This window comes from Stylophora pistillata, chromosome 14 (genome assembly GCF_964205215.1).
Source record: "Stylophora pistillata chromosome 14, jaStyPist1.2, whole genome shotgun sequence".
Lineage (NCBI taxonomy): Eukaryota > Metazoa > Cnidaria > Anthozoa > Scleractinia > Pocilloporidae > Stylophora > Stylophora pistillata.
Window position 1 is genome coordinate 16189066 of NC_142532.1, and position 20707 is coordinate 16209772.

The window sequence follows — 20707 nt, forward strand, 5'->3', positions numbered from 1 at the left end:
GAAGCCGCAAGCTCATCTGCTTCGAAATGAGAAACGGCAATTTCATCCGCGGAATTTCTCGTTAACTCTGAAGATGCTTCTTGATCCCTAGAAGCATCGTTATTCAAAGAACCAGAATCGGCAATGATTTCGGATCCGTTCGCGGAATCTGATGATGTAAATGTCGGTAGCTGCATGCAGAGATCACATAAGATCAATATGGACAGACACTGGTATTGTTTTAGAGACGACAACTTATAGTAGACAAAGCAACGTACAGCTGTGTACGTATAATGAGTTAAAATCAAACAGTTGAACATCACAATTACCTCTTTATCAAGTTCACTGTGAATACAATCAGTGATGTAATTTGCCGTGTTCCGCTCTGGACGCACTTCGCGTTCATGGTTTATCTCTATTACAGGGCTTGCCGCGCAGAGTGGCATCGCTGTCTTCGAATGAAATATCTCGTTCATAGCCTATATAGATCAATTAATATCATAAATTTTAATAAACATTTGATAAATACGAAGTTCGAATTTCGGTGGACAGTCACGTCTTTGCATTCTAATGAGTGGAAAGAACACCTCCACTTTGACAAACTGTCGAAGAACTATTTAGACAGATTTCCAGAATACTTAACTACAAGTTACAATAAACCAACGAACAACGAATGGTGAATGAAAGTTTGGAAAATTATACAGTTTTTGTGTTTTTTAGATATTTCCTACAGGTGTTGAATAGTTGAGAAAAATTGATTAGAATAGTCGACTCACCATGCGCCGATCCCTCGATGAAGTACTTGAGGTTTTCTCGTCATTACCGCGGCTTTCCCTCAAACTTTTCCAGATAATTGGTACTGATCCTGGTATCAATCTTCCCAATGCCCCTTTTAGATGGCATTTCCTTGAAAAACACGATTCTAAAAAATGCTCAGAGCAAATAACAAACCGGCCTTCGTGATCGAAGTTTTTTCTGTGGAGTCTGACAAAGTTCTTCCACTTCGCGGCAAGGTTTTTGTTAACGGGGGAGTTGTGTAGAGAGATTCCATCTTGTGGATTTGATCTATTGCTGCATCCCTGCACAGCGCATCGAGACGAAGGCATTATGATATGCCAGCTTTAAAATTAGAATCTTACTAAGATTCGAACTTTTCACGTTTCTTACTCGTATAAAAACCATCATATAAAACCATCGAAACAACACTCATGGCTTTGACAACTTTATGTCTTGGTTGATTGGATGACGTCACTCCCGGTCTCCCCATACTTCCTCGGCCAGGTTCAGTACATTCCAATCGGATTCAACAGCCTCGAGAAAGATCGCCCAAAAAATACTGCTTACCGTAGGAATTTAAACTCAAAAATCGATACACTCATTTCTTAACGTTTTGAGATCCCAAACACAAAATTTCATTGTGATCGGAGAAACTGACGTTTATCGTCACAGTCCCTCTTTAAAGATTCAAGCGAAATAAATTTGCATAGACAGACAGACAGACAGACATCTATATTTATACAGGATAGCCCCTTCAGTGTAGTAAACACTGGTATCAACGGGGGTCCTGTTACCCACCCAACCCACCCCAGGGGAGGACATCCATCACACAGTAATCTCGTGCGTGGGAAATTAACGTCTCCTGCCCCTAACCCTGCAGGAGACGGGACCTCCATTTATTCGTCCCTATCCGAGAAGACTAGAATATCTAACCAATTCTTGATGTTAAAGAAAGGAAGCATATTCTTCTCAGTTAATTTTAAGACCCTGAGTGTTGGTCCGGCCGGTATTGAACTCTCGACCTCCCGCACAGCAGTCCGGCGCTCTAGAGTCATACAGTCTATATAGTCAACTCGATCAGTGTTTTAACAAATTTTGTCGCAAAGAACACCAACACGTCGTATCAAGCACACAAGGAATACAAATTGCAAAGTTTAGACGTTTTCAGGAGCAGCCGTTTTGATCGAGCGGTGACATAAAGTGACGGTGCAGATGTCAAACTTACAGAGGCCGCAGAATGGAGAAAACGGAAAAACAGACTGAAACTCTGGACTCATAGGAACAGCTAAGAATATGATATTTGATTTAACCTTATTATATTTACATTAAATTGCTTAAGCATCAGAGTCGTGTTAACTTTTATTATGTCAATGTCTTGATGGTCACATTTACACAACAGGATAGCGTGATTTTTTTTTCTTTCTGAGCAAAGGCACATACTAAAATTTATCGTTGTTTTTCGCCCACCGTTTTACGCAACACGGGACAACCATAAGCTTTTGACCTCTCTTGAATACTGGAATTAATCTAATCTTTATGAAATCACGGTGATTAGACAATGACAAATTTTACAACAACTTGGAACTGTGATAGCTTTCTCTAGCGCAGTTTTTTTGATACGCGAGTCGAGTGAATCATGACCTATTTTGAATCTGTTCGGTGTCGCCAAATCGATCGGTGTCGCCAAAAATTGAAAGCGAAACGTTTTCGTTTTCTCGGAAGCAAATAATTTTTTTAAGGAAAAAACTGCACAGCAATTGTCTACTTTATAAAGCTACTTGTATGCAAAAGAACAGCGAATTTTAGTTTTTTAACTTTGCCATGCAATGTTTAATTTTTGCACGGATTTGCTCTTAATTACTCAGTGAAGAACATTTATTTTCAAGTGCAACATCCATAGAAAGGTATTCAATTTATGTGGCTGGGATAATCGAGCAATGAGCAATTTTGCATCCCCTTACCTACCCGAGTGCCAGGATTTCTTTAAGTACAGTTGTCGTGCACTCGGCCCACTCGGCCGTTGAAAGGTTTGTGCAGCTACGCTCAATGTCCTTTGACTTTTCCACAGCCACTATTAATGGCTGTCGAAAAGTAGCGTCAAAGACGCTTCGATGTAGTCCTCATACAGAGTGAAAAACCAAAATTCCGGTTACGGAAGTGTTGTGGAAACCTTAGAGAGCCAGTTCCTGTCTTTCACCATGGCAAAGAAGCATCCAGCAATGAAATAGCTCTTTCGGCTGCAGCAGAAGATGGCTGCCACTAAGCCATACGTCTCGTCAGTTTTTCCCGACTTGGTAGATCTCTCTCGTGCCTCATCCACCATTCTAGGGCATCTTCATCGTTGTCACTTCCACCTGATACTGTTATTGATCTTGGCAACACTACGATCAGATCATCCATATCTTCTTTTTCCACAAAAGGTAAAGTTTCCCATTTCGCAGACATCCGCAGAGGCTGGTAGGAGATCATTTACTATACCGGAATGGCAGTGTTGAGCAACTTTGAAGGACGCTATTTCGTTTGATAAATGCAGTTTGTAGCAAACTTAATAGGAGGTAACGTAACAGAAACCTGGCTGGACACACCGCAATGCGTATGTGTTGCATACAACTGTTGGACTCAGAGCCCGTTTCTCGAAAGTCCCGGTAACTTAACGGGCCCGAAGTCATGTTTTAAAATCAAGATTTAAAAAATAGGAAAGCAGGTTGTGGCACTTAAACCAGTCCCTTTTGTTTCTTTAGCTGATAATTTTTATCTATCGTTTTCAAACTTTTTAAATCCCCATCTTGAATGCAAACAAAACAGCTTCACGGCCCCGTTCAGTTAGCGGGACTTTCCAGAAACGGGCCCCAGAGTCGAATTGTCCTTGGTGTCTGCACAGTCGACCGATAGTCGTCTCCCATTCAACTGCGGTTAAATCTTACTTTTTATGCTGCAAATACATTGCGTTTTCGAAGATCATTCTGACTTTATTGCGAATCCAATTGCTCGTATTTTCAAAGAAAATGTAGACATGTAAATATAATACCGCTGTTTGTAGTAACGTCTGATGCAAATTTATGCAAGATACTTGGTGTAACAAAGGTTATCTCAGTTGAACTTCGCTTTCTTGTATGGCTAATTTGTTTAAATGGTTGATCGTTTGGTTTATTCCCGAAAAAATTCAGTATTGGATCACCTGAATCGAGGGATTCATTAATTCTGTTTTGTTCTTCTTATTATTATTATTTCACTGTCGCTCACAATCTTGTCAGGGTGAAGTCTTACCAGCAGAGCCCCGTTTGAAACAATGGAGACCAAGATCACTAAACTTTTCCTCTTTTTGAAGTAGGCTGTTTCCGGTGTTGTGGGCTTGCACTGAAACGGTGTTCATGGCTACCCCTATTAAAGTACAAGTGACAATTCATTTTAGACTTCTTCCCAACATAATCAAACCGGACAGTAGAATAGAAATTAGATAGAATAGTGGATAGGTGAGACTGAGATGCCTAGTGAAAAGCGTACCTGCTGAGCAGATGGCGCCAAAGACTCTAGGTGTGTTCTGTCAGGTCGTTTTTATTCTATCAGTACTATCTGCTCCAATTTTAATAACAACGTACAGTTTCATTCCTCCACCTCTGACTGACATACTCTGAACCTTTTACTCTGATTCTAACGGGCTGGCGGACTCTGAATGACTGACTAATTATTCTGAAGCACATGCTTTTATAGTCACTATCGATACGCATAAGTAGACATGTTGGCCAATTGACCTTAGACGATCAAACGACGTTTGTATCAAAAAAATTATTAAGCCCTACTCTTTGACAAGGATCTCGCGAATACCATGACAATACCGTACCTGTTGCTTTAGATTAAAGGACCATTCTTTGCCTCCTAAAGCTGAAGCAAGAACCCAAGATGAAAATCATTCCTAATTTGAACTACACAACAAAAGGTGTACTGTATACACATTGTGTCACGTGTTTCGCTGAAACATATGAAGGCTTCGCACGTTTTCATTGTCACGAAGCACTGAGGGTCAATACCTGTGGTTTTGTTAAACAGTTATTATTGAAGCTTTCTCTGCGATGTATTGCATTACCTGATATTACCCGAAGATTAGGGTGACAGAATGATTCACTGCTGATTTGCAAAGAGTGTATGAAATACGGTTTACTCTAGTTTTTAAATGGTCCTTAGATGACAAAGAACATAAAGACCTTTTTGGTTTTAAGTCTTCGAAAGATTATCTTAACAAACAGTAGGTATCTATCATTAACCATCGGTCAAACACATGTCTATTGCCATCAGAATTACGTTCTCGTCTAATGGGCAAGGCTATTCTGCCGGAACCAGTTCTACAACTTCCATTTCTATTTCAGTTCTATCTAATGATAGACGGGCTTGTAGAATTTTACAGTATAGGTCATCTGTTTTTTCCATATTTGATTCTGTTGGCGCTTTTGCATTTGACTGTTACATTCGAATTGACGACAATGACTATGCTCACTGACAGATTTTCAACATATCTATTGCATGTTATTTTCCTTAGAGTAGACCCAGAGCTAGAGGGGAAACTCCGTATGATCTTAGTGTTATTTTAAACTGGAACATTGTTTTGAATTCACCAGGTGCTGATACCCTATGGAATCCTGAAAGATTGCAGTTCAGCCACTACTAAACGTTTTAAACGTCGTGGAAGATTGTCTGGTACAGAGCTACTTTAAAGATTCACCAACAGTCTGAGAATGTGACCTTTCAGTTCGTAAAATATCTGGCGTGAAATCAAACAATTTAGACAATTACATGTCGCGCCCCCCTCACCCAGTTTTCTTTTCTTTTTTTTTCTTTTGTCCCTTCACTGGATGAACATCTGCAATAAATTTTTGGCTGTAGCCTTTTGAAGACAAGTCCTTGTCGTAATGTTACAATCGCAAAACTTTGATAACGCTGGGTTATAGAGTGAGGGAGATATTATTGCTGATATCCAGATCTTACATCAAGCAATGATCGGTCTACATCACTTAAAATATAGGAGTTAGACTGAAGATAAAGTTTGCTCAGCATTAATTTGATCACTCATAATAAATAATGATAAAATCAAAATCATTTCATTTGCATGATATTCAACGTGGCTGATAGTCTGACAGTTTTGATCTTGTTTCCTTTCAATGTACTAGTGAATACATTGCCCACTACAGTGTGCGACCTCCTTATAATGCACATCAAAAGTAATAGTTCAGCGGTTAATTCATATTGAACAGGTATAAATGTAAATTAATAGTCCTCATTCATTCCTCCGAAATGCTAAAAATGTTCGCATCGTTCGTGCCATGTTTATACCTTGGCGTTTACCCCGTGCCAAACAAGTCGTGGTGACTTGCAGCATTTAAATTTGTGTACAGTATGTTAACTCCATTTTAAGGTTATGTTTTATCCTCTTCCCCAGAAAATACTGAAAATAAAATGTTTAACCAAAGCTTGCTTATGTGTAGTCAGCGAATCTCTGAATATCTTAAGTATGAAATTGAATGCACAATAATTATAAAAAGTGTTTTGCCGACGGAAGAATAATGTTTGAATTTTTTTTATTTTTTTTTATTTTTTTATTATTATTTGTGGGAGATATCTCTGTAGCAAACATGTGCAGAAACTTCGGACGGCTGAAAATCCCGCCCGGTGCTCGTTGCCATATATAGCACTACCTATTCACGTCCACGATCTTATTCAGTGATCACTCGTTGTAAGTCATGCGCAAAAGAGCTGTTGATTCAAAGGCTTCCGGAAATTCCTGATGACTGCGACTGGTTTTTGATTTCTTTTGTGCCATAGATGACTTAAGAATATTAAATTTAAAATAAGAACGCAGTCGTTAAGGAAGAAAGAGTGTTAGTGGTGGAAAAATAAGCAGCTAAGGTAAGTGCGCTTTGATAATTCGAGCCTCCCACTGGTGACTTGTTTCGATCAAATTTGAAGTGATATGATATCTATATATCTTATTGGACGTTTGTTGTGTAGTATCGCTGAGTATTTTTACGAGTTGTGCCGTATTTTGACTCGCCCTACGGGCGAGTCAAAATACAAAATTGTTATTTCAGTTTTATTTACGGGGAGTGCGTGACAGAAGTATGCGAAACGGAACGGAATTGGCGCGTTGTCGTGTTGCTGTTTCTATTTTCTTCAATAAATGAAGAAATTTCCAGGTCGTCTAGCTGTTTTTCTTCGTTCGATTCATGTAATAAACTTAGATGTATATTTGCCAGCCATTCTGACTCTTCGTCGTCGGAAATATGATTCAAATTGTCAGCCATTCTTTTTCGTAACTACAATTCAATTCTTCGCTTGCGCGATGCGAGAAAACCTGTCTAACCGGTACTCTAGAGTACAAATACCGCGTGATATTTGTACTCGTCTATGGCGTTATTTGTACTCTACGAAGCGTAGGTGGATAATAACGGCATTTATTCGATTAAAGCGCAGAATCTATTACCCCATTCACATCAGCAGAACTTGTTTAGTTAACTGAATGAAAACCAGATGGCAGATAACTGAGAGAATGAATTTTTCAAAGGATTCTATTGAAGTGCTTCATTTGAAGTCGACAAACATCAGTTTAAACGGCTTTCATGGAAACAATTCAGAATAGCTTTTGGTGTTAATGGGGAAGTGTCTTAGTAACTTAACCTAATATATCAGCTAAATCAGCTGATATACTTTTCTATGAATGTGCGCTGTAGCCTCTTGAACATTTGCTTAATTAATCATCAATCCTGAAACAGCCGTTCAGCTGGCGGGAGGCTGGTTTGCGCAGATTTATTCATAACTGCTGTCCTTGTCTTTTTTGATATTTCATATCACGGTAACTATAATATGGAATCACATAATTATAAGCAGATATATGTTACTGATAATCGTAACTTATCGACATACTCAGCTAGTAAATAAGATGCCTAAGTATAACAAAATCTCTCGAACGCCACAGACTCAATATTCAGCTCAATAACAAGCGATGCATGTCATGTTTGCTTTCAAACACAGTACATCAAGCGATACTCTGTCTGCATTAATTAAAATATACGAAGGAGTAAAAGCATCACTGTGTTGAGATGAGCACGAGCCTAGCAAATCAGTTGGTTCAATTCGAAGTAATATTCAATATGTTTTATTTGATATTTTACTTCCACCACCACGCCTCTTATGCAAATTTGTAAAGTATATCAACGATGGTAACGAATATTGTAGTCAATAAAATCCCCTGATGAGTGAACAATCGCGAAACAGGCTTGTAAGGCTAAAAACGTAGTCGTCGTATTTTTCTACTCAACATATATTGCGCTCTACTTTTATGTATATATATATATATATATATATATATACAAAATATTACATATATATATATATGTAACCGATTAGATTGCTTCTCATCAAAGAAAGACGATTTTTATTCAGTGAGTTTGCGCTGAGTAAATCTCACTACCGATGTAATAAACATATAAATGTTTGACTTATAAATGTTTATAAATATATATGTATATACACACACACACATATATATATACATACATACATAAATGTATACACATATATACATGTATTTGATTTCCTGATCAAAATTGTTCTTCATAATTATTTTCTCTGTATAGAACTATCTGAAGTAAATGGCTTCCTCGGTGGAAGAGAGACTAGAGAAAAATCTGGAATGTGGAATTTGCTTGGAATCATTTCAGGAGCCAAAAGTGTTGCGTTGTCAACACACTTATTGTAGAAAATGCCTTGAACGAATTATCTTTAGGGCTACTGGCGAGCGTATGCAGAAAATCACGTGTCCTGAGTGCCGAATGGAAACAAAGGTGAGATATAGTGTATGTATGTATGTTTAACACCTGGTCGGGGGGAGGGGTTGGGGGGGAATATTTGAATATTTTCGGTGAATATTGAACTGAGTAAACATCTACACGAATATCGAGACCTGAGATTAACGACGTTTAAGGTGATTCCTCAGTATTGCTCTGTGCATGCTCTACTGTACATGAATAAGGCGAGTAAAGGTGCTTATATTCCGCGGGCATGGTATTGTTTCTCAATAAATAGACGAAGTGACAGTTACGATGGTCTTTGGCTCCTGAACGAGGTACAGTGACTTATTGCATCATCCCGGTGTACAAATAATCCCCCTTAAATTAGGAAAATTATTAAAAAAAAAAAATTCAGAATAAAAAAAAGTTAGAGTTAAAAGTGGGCACGAACCCGTTGCTCAAGGATGCAAAAATGACCTCGGGAACAACGACTCAATGAACATTTTAACTCGATATCGCTTAAAATTGCGTGATTTTTCCATAAATCAAATCTTATATTGTTGTACATGCTCGAGACTTGCATCGGCTGCCGCAAAATTTCTCGTTAACTGATGAAATAGCGCGCGTGGTTAGTACTAGTAAAGGCATAAATGGGGCAAGATTAGCCCAATCGTGTCTTGACAAAACACGGTGACCCCACAGTAATTCTCGAAACAGGTATTGCTTGGCAACAGTTAAGAAAAGCTGCCTCCCATTTAGACGGCTCTAAAGATGCGATTATCTCAGGAATGCAGTGGCACATGTAATAAAATTTAAGCCTTTTTTTTCTAGCTCCAACGAGGTTGCGTCGCAAATCTTCCTTCCAATTTTCTGCTCAAGCAGCTCTTGGAAGTTAACAATGACGCCCAACTCAGTACGCAAGTTAATTGTGAGAAACACCCTGAAGAGCCAGTAGATCTTTATTGCGATTGTGGCGAACCGATATGCAGAGCCTGTACAGTGATATATCATCGTTCCCACTCGAATCAACCTTTGAAAACGGTATTTGCTCTTGAGAAGAAAAAGATAGCAACACTTTTAAAACAAGCAAAACCGCAAGTGTCCGCTCTTAAAGCAGAAATTGCTTCCATCGAGGGTATCGAAGAAGAATTTCAACAAAACTGCTTAGATGTTAACGAACTAATTGACAGCGTCATAAATGCCAAAATTGCTCAGTTGGAGACTGCAAGGGAAGGATTAAAGAGAGATGTGGGAGAAATATCCGCATCAAAGATCGGTAGCCTGAAAAAACGAAGGGATGCTCTCATTTTGCTGGTGAGTAGAGTGGAGAATGTCAAAGACATTGTCACCGACTGTAGTCGTAGCGGGGAGAAGAAAGTAGAATTCTTGCGTAAGAGAAGCCAGTTCGTGAAGCATCTAAATGATCTACGTTCAACTTCCCATGATATTCGGCCTTGTGAAAAAGTTACCATCCAGCTTAAGAGAATCCACCCCCTGGCGATATATCCTAACGCATGGGGCGACCTGCGGAATCAGGGAACAATTACAGTTAACGAACGTGGAAAGCCTGTTCAACCATCTCTTTTTGAGGTATTAAATAACTGGACGATGTTTGCTTTGATTATATTCATGGTGGGCCTAACTGTCGGGTCTTTTGGACAGAAAAAATGAATAAGAGTTACACGAATTTGCATCATGAGGATTATTCCTACAATACTACGAGGGTTAGCTTCGATTTCTAATTTCGAAACACATATTTAGACTCGTGAATCTCAATTAACGTTGGAGTACAAATGATTTATCCTTTACTCACCGGAGTAAGCGTGCCCAAATAGACCAACACGACAACTTCAAACAAAGAGCAAATGCATGAAGGCGATTTACTAGAAGGAACTTCAACGAATTTTTACACCAATTCATGTGGAAATTTCATGAAAGTCCACGCCAAGTTAAACAAAAACCCTCAAGGTAACCTTCTCTTCCATGTAAACTCATCTTAGAATGCAAACATTTCAAAACCTAGTAACCAAACGCGTCTTTTGAAATTTAGAAAACGGTTCTGTAATTTATATGTGCCGAACCAACTTTGGATGCCAAAGTTAAATGATGAACCAAGAAAACGCAAACCTGGTGTAAGAAATCTGAAAACGGACGTCAAGAGTGAAGATATTTTAACTACAAAGCGAGATTTTCCACAAAGTTTTGGCAGTCATCTAAATAGACCTGTTTAGCCTGAATATTTTTTTCTCCCGATGGGGTTCTCAAAGAAATCCCCTACCCCCTCTTTCTGTCTTTTATGAATTATGCATACATAAGCACTTGGTAGGACGAAACTTGAAAGAAAGTGCTCCCAAGAGTATTCAGCTAAAGAAGTCCCGAGGGAGAAACAGATAGGTACCCTCCCCCTTCCGCTCTGTTTCGGCATGTTTCAATATCTTGATATTTTTTTATCATAAGTGGAGAGCAGAAGAATTGTGATAGAGCCACAATCAACATTGAGATCAAAGTCTTGATAGGCATATTTTTTCCTTACTGAATGGTATTGATTGATTGGTACCGGCTTTACTTTTTCTGACCATAGTACAATTAATTCTACAAGTGAGCCCTGATCCATTGCATAACGCAATTTAAGCGAATGAGTTGATTACTTTATCTATGTATCTATCTTTCTTCATTTTCGTTGATTGTGCCTTTGTTTTATCTTATCTTATCTGCAAAATATAACTATATAAATATGTAAATTATCTCGCGAAGTGAACAGTGTGATTCAATTTACGTCTCTGTTAACCTAACTTCCATGACAGGAAGGAAACTGCGTGCTCTGTAAATACCTCCCGTTAAGCCTCAGACACTCTTAAAAAAGCTTTCGTAAGGATTTAAGAGGGATAATGGAATTTACTTACACATCAAGCGGTCATAAAAAAAAAAACATTCTAAAGGTATTAAAATTTATACAAATTTTGATATTGCGTTTCTAAGGTCCAATTTCAAGTCCTTTGAGCATACCCAGAGTAGAGCCTTTCTTTGTGTTTGCACATCGTTAATCTTTGTAAACTACTCGCAAGAAAAGAAATAACTCAGCGATTTCATGCCAGTTAGTTTTATGTTGCATGTAATGGTAATGAAATCGCTATTATCACAGTTGGATTTTTCCGATGTAAGGAATGACCTGTAAAACAGCGGAGATAATGTTGAAGACTGTAAAGTAAAATGTTCATCAATTGTTATTAATTTGCAAAAATTGCACGTTGTAATGAAAATAAATAACCCATTATATTTTTGTGGATATTGTTATTGCAATTTTTCCTTTCCAAGGCCATTTTTTGGAGGGTATCATTTGTATGGAAATGAATTACGTTCACCTCTATCGATGTCTTACAATCCTTTTAACAATGTACCTTTCTTTACTTTCTAAGTAATTTTGACTATTTACCTATTAATGTAGTAGTAAATGAACCAATTACCGCATTAACTGTATGGTAAAGTATATATTTATGCAATTACTAGCCCTTTGATCCCTAAGAGCTCTATATACACCCTACTTACACAATCTAAATGGCTAACACCCATATAATCTAAATTTAGATCAGTGGGTTCAAGCCGTGTCAAATGATCATCTAAGTCTTCCCAGTAGCTTATTAAATATGCATAAAGATTTCGACCAATCAAATCCCTCACTCATCGGTGAACAAGCCAAGGTGATCGCTGCGAAATGCGTCGGTTATAGCCCGTCTTCCTTGATGTGAAGAATATTGGGCGCGATGGAAAGAAAACCACTGTATCGATTCCGCTGAGAGTGGATCTTGGTAAGCAGCCTCATAAGAGTACGGAGGAAAATAGTCAGGACACCAACAGTCCAGTAGAACAAGATGTCCCTCTTGACGATCTCGACAAGCAGGAACTCTCAACTCAACAGCAAAATCGTGTTTTGAGTATCTCTGCTAACTGGGAAAAGGTACGGGAAAAGTTGCTGAACTCGTCATCGAAGAACAGCATCTTCCAGACAAGATTAACTGTGTGAACTGTCAAAAGAGTATCGCTACAACACGATGTGAATACTGTGGCCCTCACCAGTACTTCTGTGTTGAATGTGCACGAGCTCTACATGTCAATCGAAACAAGTTTCATGTACTTGAGCAATGGAAGGTGTGTATGAATATTTTGGGGCCGGTTGTATTCTAGCTACTTTTAGTGTAACATATCTGGTTAAACTGTACTTTTATCTACTTCTTACTTTCTTTATTTTATTAGGATGGGGTATTTTCTCCTTTGTATGCAGATGAGGCAACTGTTAGCTATGGCGATACGTGCAGAACCGCAACAGTAAAGCTGTTCAGACTCCTGGATGCCTCAGGTCAGCTTATTTCATCTATAGTGGTTAGAAAATACTAGAATGTTTTTAAAACGAAGCGTTCTTTTTCAATTTTATCTGCTCCTTTGTCACATTTTCCTGCCGCCTGCCTAAAATCAAGAACGCTGATGATAATGATACGATATTTAAATTCTCTTAATATGTCAGGGCCCATAATTGGCTGTCCAATAATTTCTAAGTATTGGACCGGGTAATGTCCTGAATGATTCCACATGCAATTAAGTTTTGTTATGATATGGCTTGCCATTAAGTCCAAAGAAAAACAATAAACTTGGCTTGCATCTATCTGTAAGAGCCTTTTCTGTCATGCTGGGAGAATATTGGCCCTTGGACTTTTATGTACAGACCTCGCTGCACTTGGTTTGTACTCTCAAGACCTTGGGCCAATATTCTCCTAGTATGGCCCTCGCGGTTGGTTAAGGTGTCTACATGGCCCTCAACAAAGTAAGAGGTATGTAAAGCTGTATGTAATGTTTCTTTTTTTTGTTTTGTTTTGTTTACTTAACTTCATAAGTTGTTCATTTATTTTTTTATGAATGTCAGGAAATCATCACCTCAAATATGTACAAGTGTGTGATTGTGAGCCGCATGCTGTCACACTCTTGAAATGTCAGTTCTGGCCAGGGTCACCAGCAAATCCCACCACAGGTTTCAGCTTCAAACTGATGGAGTTTGTGGAGAAGGTCTTTCTTCGATCTTCATTGTCAAGTGTCCCTGCTAAACATCACAGAAGTGATCACAGAACTCAATCCTCAGCTACAACCAACACATGTAGGTTCGCTTGCAAAGAGTCTTTTTCAGACATATGACCAGACTTTTTTTAATTGATTGATTTTGGTTGGACGGTATGTTTTTTTTAGGTGAGCTCAATTTACAGTATCCTTAATTCAGAATGCTTTGAAGAATTCAGGTATGTGTGGTTATAGGTTGAGAGTATCAAAGCTGCTAATTTGTGGACGTACAAGGTCTACTAAGGTATTATTGATATTAGAAGTAATAAAATTATTACTACTATTATTGTTGTTGTTCTTGTTATATTATTATTATTATTATTATTAATTAATATTATTATTATTATTAGTAGTAGTAGTAGTAGTAGTAGTAGTAATAGTAATAGTAGAGGTAGTCACAATATGATTTACAAGTGCTTCTTTATATAATTATTATATTTCTTTATTTATTATCTAGTTGCCCAGCTTAAATATATAGCTGTCAAGCTCATGCTTTGCTTTTGTCGCTTTTGTGTTCATATGATTCAAAGATACATTGACTGTTTGTTTTAAGGTGAACATTCCATTTACATTAATTTACAAGACATATTTCTTGCTGTACATGTACATCTACTGACTTGCTGTAAGAAAAGAATTAGTGCTAATTGACATTTTGTTGTTTTTACGTGAAGGTATTTCATGCATCAGTACAAGCATTGTACAAACTACAATGCAAATTTGTACAATGGAGCTTGGTGTCCTATATGTCCAAGGGTAACTATACATTGTAATTTGTTCTGAAGAGTAGCTTGCACTTGAGGAATATTATTATAGCATTCATTTTGGGGCACACAAAATGCACTCATCTTTACACTAGTGCTGTAGTTCTGCAGTATTCATTTTAAGTTGTTGTTGCTGTTCTGTTTTATATCTATTTTTCTCTTTTCCCCTCTCTTTTGAATAGGATGATGGTGTACTCATTGAAAGCATGGATGGGTACTTTGGATTGTGTAGAAAAAAGGACAAAGGGCATGATTTAGGAACACCCAAACATGGAACACTCCTATTTGCAGACCAGGATGATGTTGACAATTTTGTCAACAGTTATGGCAAAGCTGGAGCAGACATGGAACAGGTCTGTATATAAGGTGATGCAATGCTCAGATGTTAATTTGAGAACTGTATGATTTTCCTTTTGGCCCTTTGAATTCAAGATTTTCTGTTTTTGTCCCTTGTTTATCACAGAACTGCAGTAAGTTCCATGCTGGAGAGGTTCTTTCAGCTTTAAGATCAAAAGGCAAAAACAAACTCTTTGATGAGAAAGGTGTCTTTGGGCGAGTATGCAGACATGACTTTCCTAAAGGATTCCTTAACATAAAGCATGGTGAAAGGTATGGAGTATAATTATGTAAATACATTTTACCTAATGTTGTGCTCAATCCTACATGTATTGTCTGTTAGAATTACATGATAGAGCCATGATTATTGTGAATTTGTCAAGCTGACAATTAGCACACTTGTATATACAATGCAGGAGCATCCTATGATTTTTTACACTAATAGCATCATCATTGTATAACTTTGTTTTAAATTTGAATGTCATATAATAGGAAATATATTAAATTTGTCTTAGATTTTGTGTAAAAAGATTTAAAAGAAAAAATTGGTTATTGATTCACCTTTTCAATAATCTTTTCTCTCTACAGAATATCATACTCTGTTTATGAGCTTAAGAGGCTTAGAAGTCTTAATGAGAGCACCAGAAGCAGAGTAATCATCATGTATGACATTGCTTGTCTATTAGCACACCATTTGAAGGTAAGTAAATTTTTTGAACATGACTGTGCAGGAGGCTAAATGGTAATTCTAAAGTGGTATTTAATTTTGTAGAACTGTCCAAAGTATTTTCTATTAAATTTGGGATGAAATAAAATAATTTATTACATGACTCGGGAAGTCAGAGGGCCAATAACCAAAATCAACCAATCGAAATGCTCTATTGCCGGTCAATATTCTCTCAGTATTGGACCAGGCACTTGGGTCCCTTTGAACTTCAGTCGTATAATAAATCTCTTATTAACCAAGCTTGCTCGGGACCCTACTGGAAGAATATCGGCCCTCGTTCTTTTTTGTACAGACCTCGCTGCGCTCGGTCCGTACTGTCAAGACCTCAGGCCGATATTCTCCTAATACGGCCCTCGCGCTTGGTTATTAAGATATATTTATTGGAACAGTCTGGAATTATGTGAACTGTGGGAATTAAATGAAGATGTAATCGACAGAGTTATGAAATGAATTTTGAGCAGTTGGCTCAATCAAATAAAACTTCATTTTTGCAGCTCACGTTAGTCCATTGCCTGTTTCATCACTTCCTCTTGTGGGTACTGGCTTGCTCCCAACATATGGCAGTTCATAGCTCAGTGGATAGAGCATTGTAATGACAATGTGATGGGCTGAAATCCCAATGGGGCCAGATTCGTTTCTTCTTTGTGTTTGGTTAAATTCCCATTATTGCTTACATTTAAATTGCATGAATATCTGTGAGGATCACATCTTAACTTCAGAATAGTTTGTTACTTCTTACACAATTTTCATTTACATGATTATATTTGTTAGTGTTCATCTCAGGAAAGCCTCTTGGAAGGTGTTGATGTTGCCATACCCATATTCCATTGCTATGGGCACAAGGCATCATGCCAGGTTAGTAATTATATATCAGTTTGACGGTAAATGGCTTGGTGACAATGTGAAGAAATGTGTGGCAATACCACAACATTGGTTAAATACAGGTGTAATTATAATAAACATCCCACGCTTACCAATGGGTGAGCAGTGTGGGATCAGAAATCTGACAGCAGTTTCCAAAATCGAAAGCAAAAAAAATTAATGATCTCCAAGGGTCAGCTTAGCAAGCGAGGTAAAATATTTAAGCACATGTACATGTTCCCTTTAAAAGAGTGGCCACCCTACATAAACCTATCAGCTTCGGAAAAGACCACCGGCCAGTGAACCTTTACTCGAGGTTTATTTTACCTAAATTGAAAATTAAAATTTTTGAGTATATAGCATGCAGTGTAGGTGGTTTTAGTGGTTGTTATCTTTTGAGTGTTTGTTTTACTGGAAAGTTGGGGCGAGAATGCAATGCGGGAGGAGGTCTCACGCCTACTGGCTTGGTAAACATAATTTTGCTCTAACTCTCCACTGTTTTCCTAATTCAAGATGGTGCTTTGAACACTCGATTTGGAAATATTCATTCACACTGCTAAAATCTGCCTGCACTGCAGGCTAGTACATGTATTGGCGAACTATCTCATGCAAGGTCCATGCCATATTGATTCTTAGGTTTATCTTCAATGTGATTGTCTGTAGATCCAATACAGTCCAAGAAGGATCAAGGGAACTGGATTGACAGATGGTGAAGGGGTGGAAAGGTTATGGTCCTTTCTGCGTAGGTTTTCCTCTGTCACTAAAGAAATGAGTGCTCACAAGAGGACAGATGTTTTGACTGATGGGCTTCTTTACTATGCCCAACATTTGTATCACAAATTTCGTATGGTTAATTTTATTGAACACATAACTTTCACGTTTCTGTAGGTTTTGCTGAAAAGTAAAAGATATATCAACTATTGACCAGAACTTTAGCTGGACAGCTTTATCTACCCTACGTTTTCTGTCGTATAAGTTGCAATTCTTCATGTTTTCAATAAGGACGTGTGTTAAAATGTAAGTCGTGGTTGATTACTTTCATAAGCGCACATTAAACTGATTCCTTTCAATGTTCACAGGTGTTACTCTAAAAGCAAAGTTTGCTAGGGCAGAAACTCCTCTACATGATGTAAGTGCAAAGCTTGAGGAACTCACTGAAAAACTTCCAGGTATATACATTTTAAACTTTTTTTTTTTTACTCATTACATTGAAAAACAGCACAATGACTTACATGCATGCGTTTCTGCCCGATTATTGCAATACAATTTGTATTTACCTGTACTAGGTGGTGATGATGATGTGATACAAGAGTGGCAAAAGGAAGAAGTGGAAGCGCTGAAACCAAAAGAACACGGTAGTTTTATTCCTCAGCATTTATTACAAATCAGTAGGGAAAACAGTTTTTTTGTATTCACTAATACATTATTAATCTGTCACAGGATTAACACTGCAGTGGGACGAATCATATGTCAGCTTGCTCCTTATGTCTAAAAAACTCAGGTAAATAGTGTGGAAGTACCACCTACCAAATTCATGATTTACATTATAGCGAGTTCCTGAGCTTTTCGAAAGTGATTAATGTTGTAAAAGGCGCAATTCCTACCTAACCAATCGTTGTGGTAGAGTACGTGAAACTAATCTTTTAGTTGATTCATGGCATTAGCTATAATCCTTTGTGACTTCGGCTTGAATAGAGATGTTTTGTAGAGCTTTCTTCAGTCAAACCCAGTCTGGTCAAGTCAGGTAAAAAACTAGTCAGCTCAGTGGTACTTAATAAATATACTTTGGAGCCAACTTTGTTGTTGTTAGTCATTGCTGCGAGGATAGTCAACAGCCGTAAGTAGATCTCGGCCTTCCTACAGCCAGCGAGTGCCCCCAGGAAAAACCTTTTCCTATAAGAAGTTTGTCGAGTTGTCCCCCGTCCGTCCGTTTATTTGTGAAGGCAAAAACCCGTTTTCACAATAATATAACAAACGTATTCGTACTTCCCTTTCTTTCCACCTTAGCTGATATAATTACTCAGTATTAAACTGAACATATCTTGTACTTATCTCCACCCACTTAATTTTTTTTTTTTTTTTTTCAGAAATGAATTGAACCATGTACAAGATGAAGATGAAGGGAAGGTAAAAGATGTTGATAAGAAAATCAAGCGGTAAGTCATAAAGATGCAAATTTCTTCCTTGCAGCAACGACTGCAATAATCAGGTTCTGCAGAGAGAGAATTAGGGGTGCCAAATTAAAGACAGATAGTAATTCTCTCTAACTTGCATTTATTGTACATAGGAACGAGAAGGCCATAGTAGCCATGGAAAAGAAGCATCACATCAAAGAAAGATGGTCCGATTTGTCCCGTGTGTTTGTAACCGTAAAGTCACGCCTCTACGAGAAGAGAAAGAGCGAACTCTTGTTGAAGTTACATTGTATGGCATCCGAAAGATGTTTCTTAGTGGAATTGAAGCGAAAATATGCTGGTAATAAACTGAAGAAATTGCTATGTAAAATATTCAGTAGCAGGTGTATTTTGGTGATCATGGTCTGCAGTAATTCCGTCGTTATGTTATTGCGTATGCCTCTTGTATTTAACTGCGAGGCTAGGCATTGTACTGCGATTATTTGAGAAGGGGTATGAGGGCTAAATTTTCCCAGTTTCCAAGTCTTACACTTTTACATTTTTCCGTCTTATCCATAAAACTGCCACTGCATTGCGTCTTTAGTTATTGTGAACTTTTTAATTTTCAGATGGCCAAGCAATTGCCATAAAGCTCGCAAAGCAGATCGACAAAGTCGTGAAGTCCATCCACAAAACTTTGTCTGAAGTAAATGGGTATCTTCTAAATGATGTACCCCAAATTCTTTATGACGATGCTAAGGATCCAAGGAGCAGCATTTACTCTGAAGTCCAAGAGGAAGGGGACACCGTTCCTGCTCTTGTTAGGAGGCAGATAATTGACCTTTTCTGCTTACACAACACGTGTCAGGAAGAGCTTGAGCTGTTAAAAGAGGAAATGAATCGCCTCGTCTCTTTTCTCCAAAACGAAATCAGGCTTATAGACGAATCAGTGGAAGCGCTTCTGCCTCTCACTGATGACCCTCTTCGTGCAGGAATGATAGCTTGCCTTAAAAAATGAAAACGGATGATTCACTGTAATCACATTTCCTCGCTGCTGCTTTTGTGGGGTGGTATCTTGGATTCCCCTCAACCTATTGATCATGCTGAGGTAGCAAAAACCTATGCTCATTTGAGTGGTATCGACTATCTTCCAGATGATGAGAAATCAGACGAATCGATGATGGAGGAAGATGTGGACGATGAGGCCTTTGTGTTGGAACTATCATCAGACAGCGAATTATTTGATGATGAATAAAGCTCATTTTGTCTCTGGTGCTTGCCAAAACCATACAGAAACAGCCGTTGTTTTATTTATGTGCGAGCGCTAATAGCGGGTAAACTTCTCGGAAAACCCAATAAATATCAATTTATTTTATTAGCTTCGCCAACCGCCAGGGACATCGCAACAGCTTGCGCCAATTACTGCGGGCCCAGTAAACCCACCCATCCCACCCCAGGGGAGGACATCCACTGACACAATAATATCGTGCGTGGGAAATTAACGTCCCCTACACCCAACCCTGCAGGAGACGGGACCTCCATTTATTCGTCCTTATCCGAGAAGACTAGAATATCTAACCATTTCTTGATTTTATAGAAAGGTAGCAAATTCTTCTCAATTATTTGAAGACCTTGCGTGTTGGCCCGGCCGGGGCTCGAGCCCTCGACCTCCCGCACAACAGTCAAGCGCTCTATCCATTGGGCCAACTGGGCGGCTATACATCGTGTAGGATTGTAATGACTGGCTAATCATCCAATATGTTTTAATAAATTCTCACCGTTGGCAAATTTCATCTTGGTGGTGATTCGTTGCAGTTTTACGTTATTAAGACTATACATAACATGTGTAGAGGGCATATTTTATACGCTAATCGGTGCCGAAGCTCCCTTAATTAACGGACACTCGTAAGTGGACAGCTCTACGTAGCCACCTAGTCAAAACCCCGTTTTACTAGACTCCCATACAGACTCCGCTAGGTTCTGATATGATTGAAAATCATGTTTGTATGGATTGGAGTTCACTGGAGGTACAATTGTAGGCGTGGAAAAGATGTCGGACCATGAGTCACCGTTGTCATGCAATTTTGAGAGGTCCACCATTATCGAACAAAAACAGTCATCTTTGTCGATCTGTACCAAAGGGAATGATAGATAAACAGAGATTAGCAAGTGTGGGGTGGGTGCCTCGAATATCTACATAAACTCTGTATTTTAATTATCGCTTTATATAACGTAGGTTTGAATACTCGAGTTGATGAGCCAAATACTGAA

At 38.4% G+C, this 20707-nt stretch overlaps 1 protein-coding gene across 1 annotated transcript; it reads left to right on the plus strand.

The window, feature by feature from the left end:
* The first annotated feature begins 6494 nt into the window (after positions 1–6494).
* On the plus strand, positions 6495–20224 carry LOC111345704 (uncharacterized). The gene is given in 20 exon segments (XM_088745865.1): positions 6495–6654; positions 8382–8588; positions 9366–12511; positions 12514–12680; positions 12786–12888; positions 13450–13595; positions 13597–13677; positions 13767–13816; positions 14309–14390; positions 14581–14751; positions 14862–15007; positions 15323–15434; positions 16233–16316; positions 16986–17166; positions 17402–17491; positions 17609–17677; positions 17763–17823; positions 18410–18478; positions 18610–18797; positions 19066–20224. Coding segments are annotated over 18 exon segments (2691 nt in total). The 5' UTR covers positions 6495–6654; positions 8382–8588; positions 9366–12246; the 3' UTR covers positions 19692–20224.
* The last annotated feature ends 483 nt before the right edge of the window (positions 20225–20707 follow it).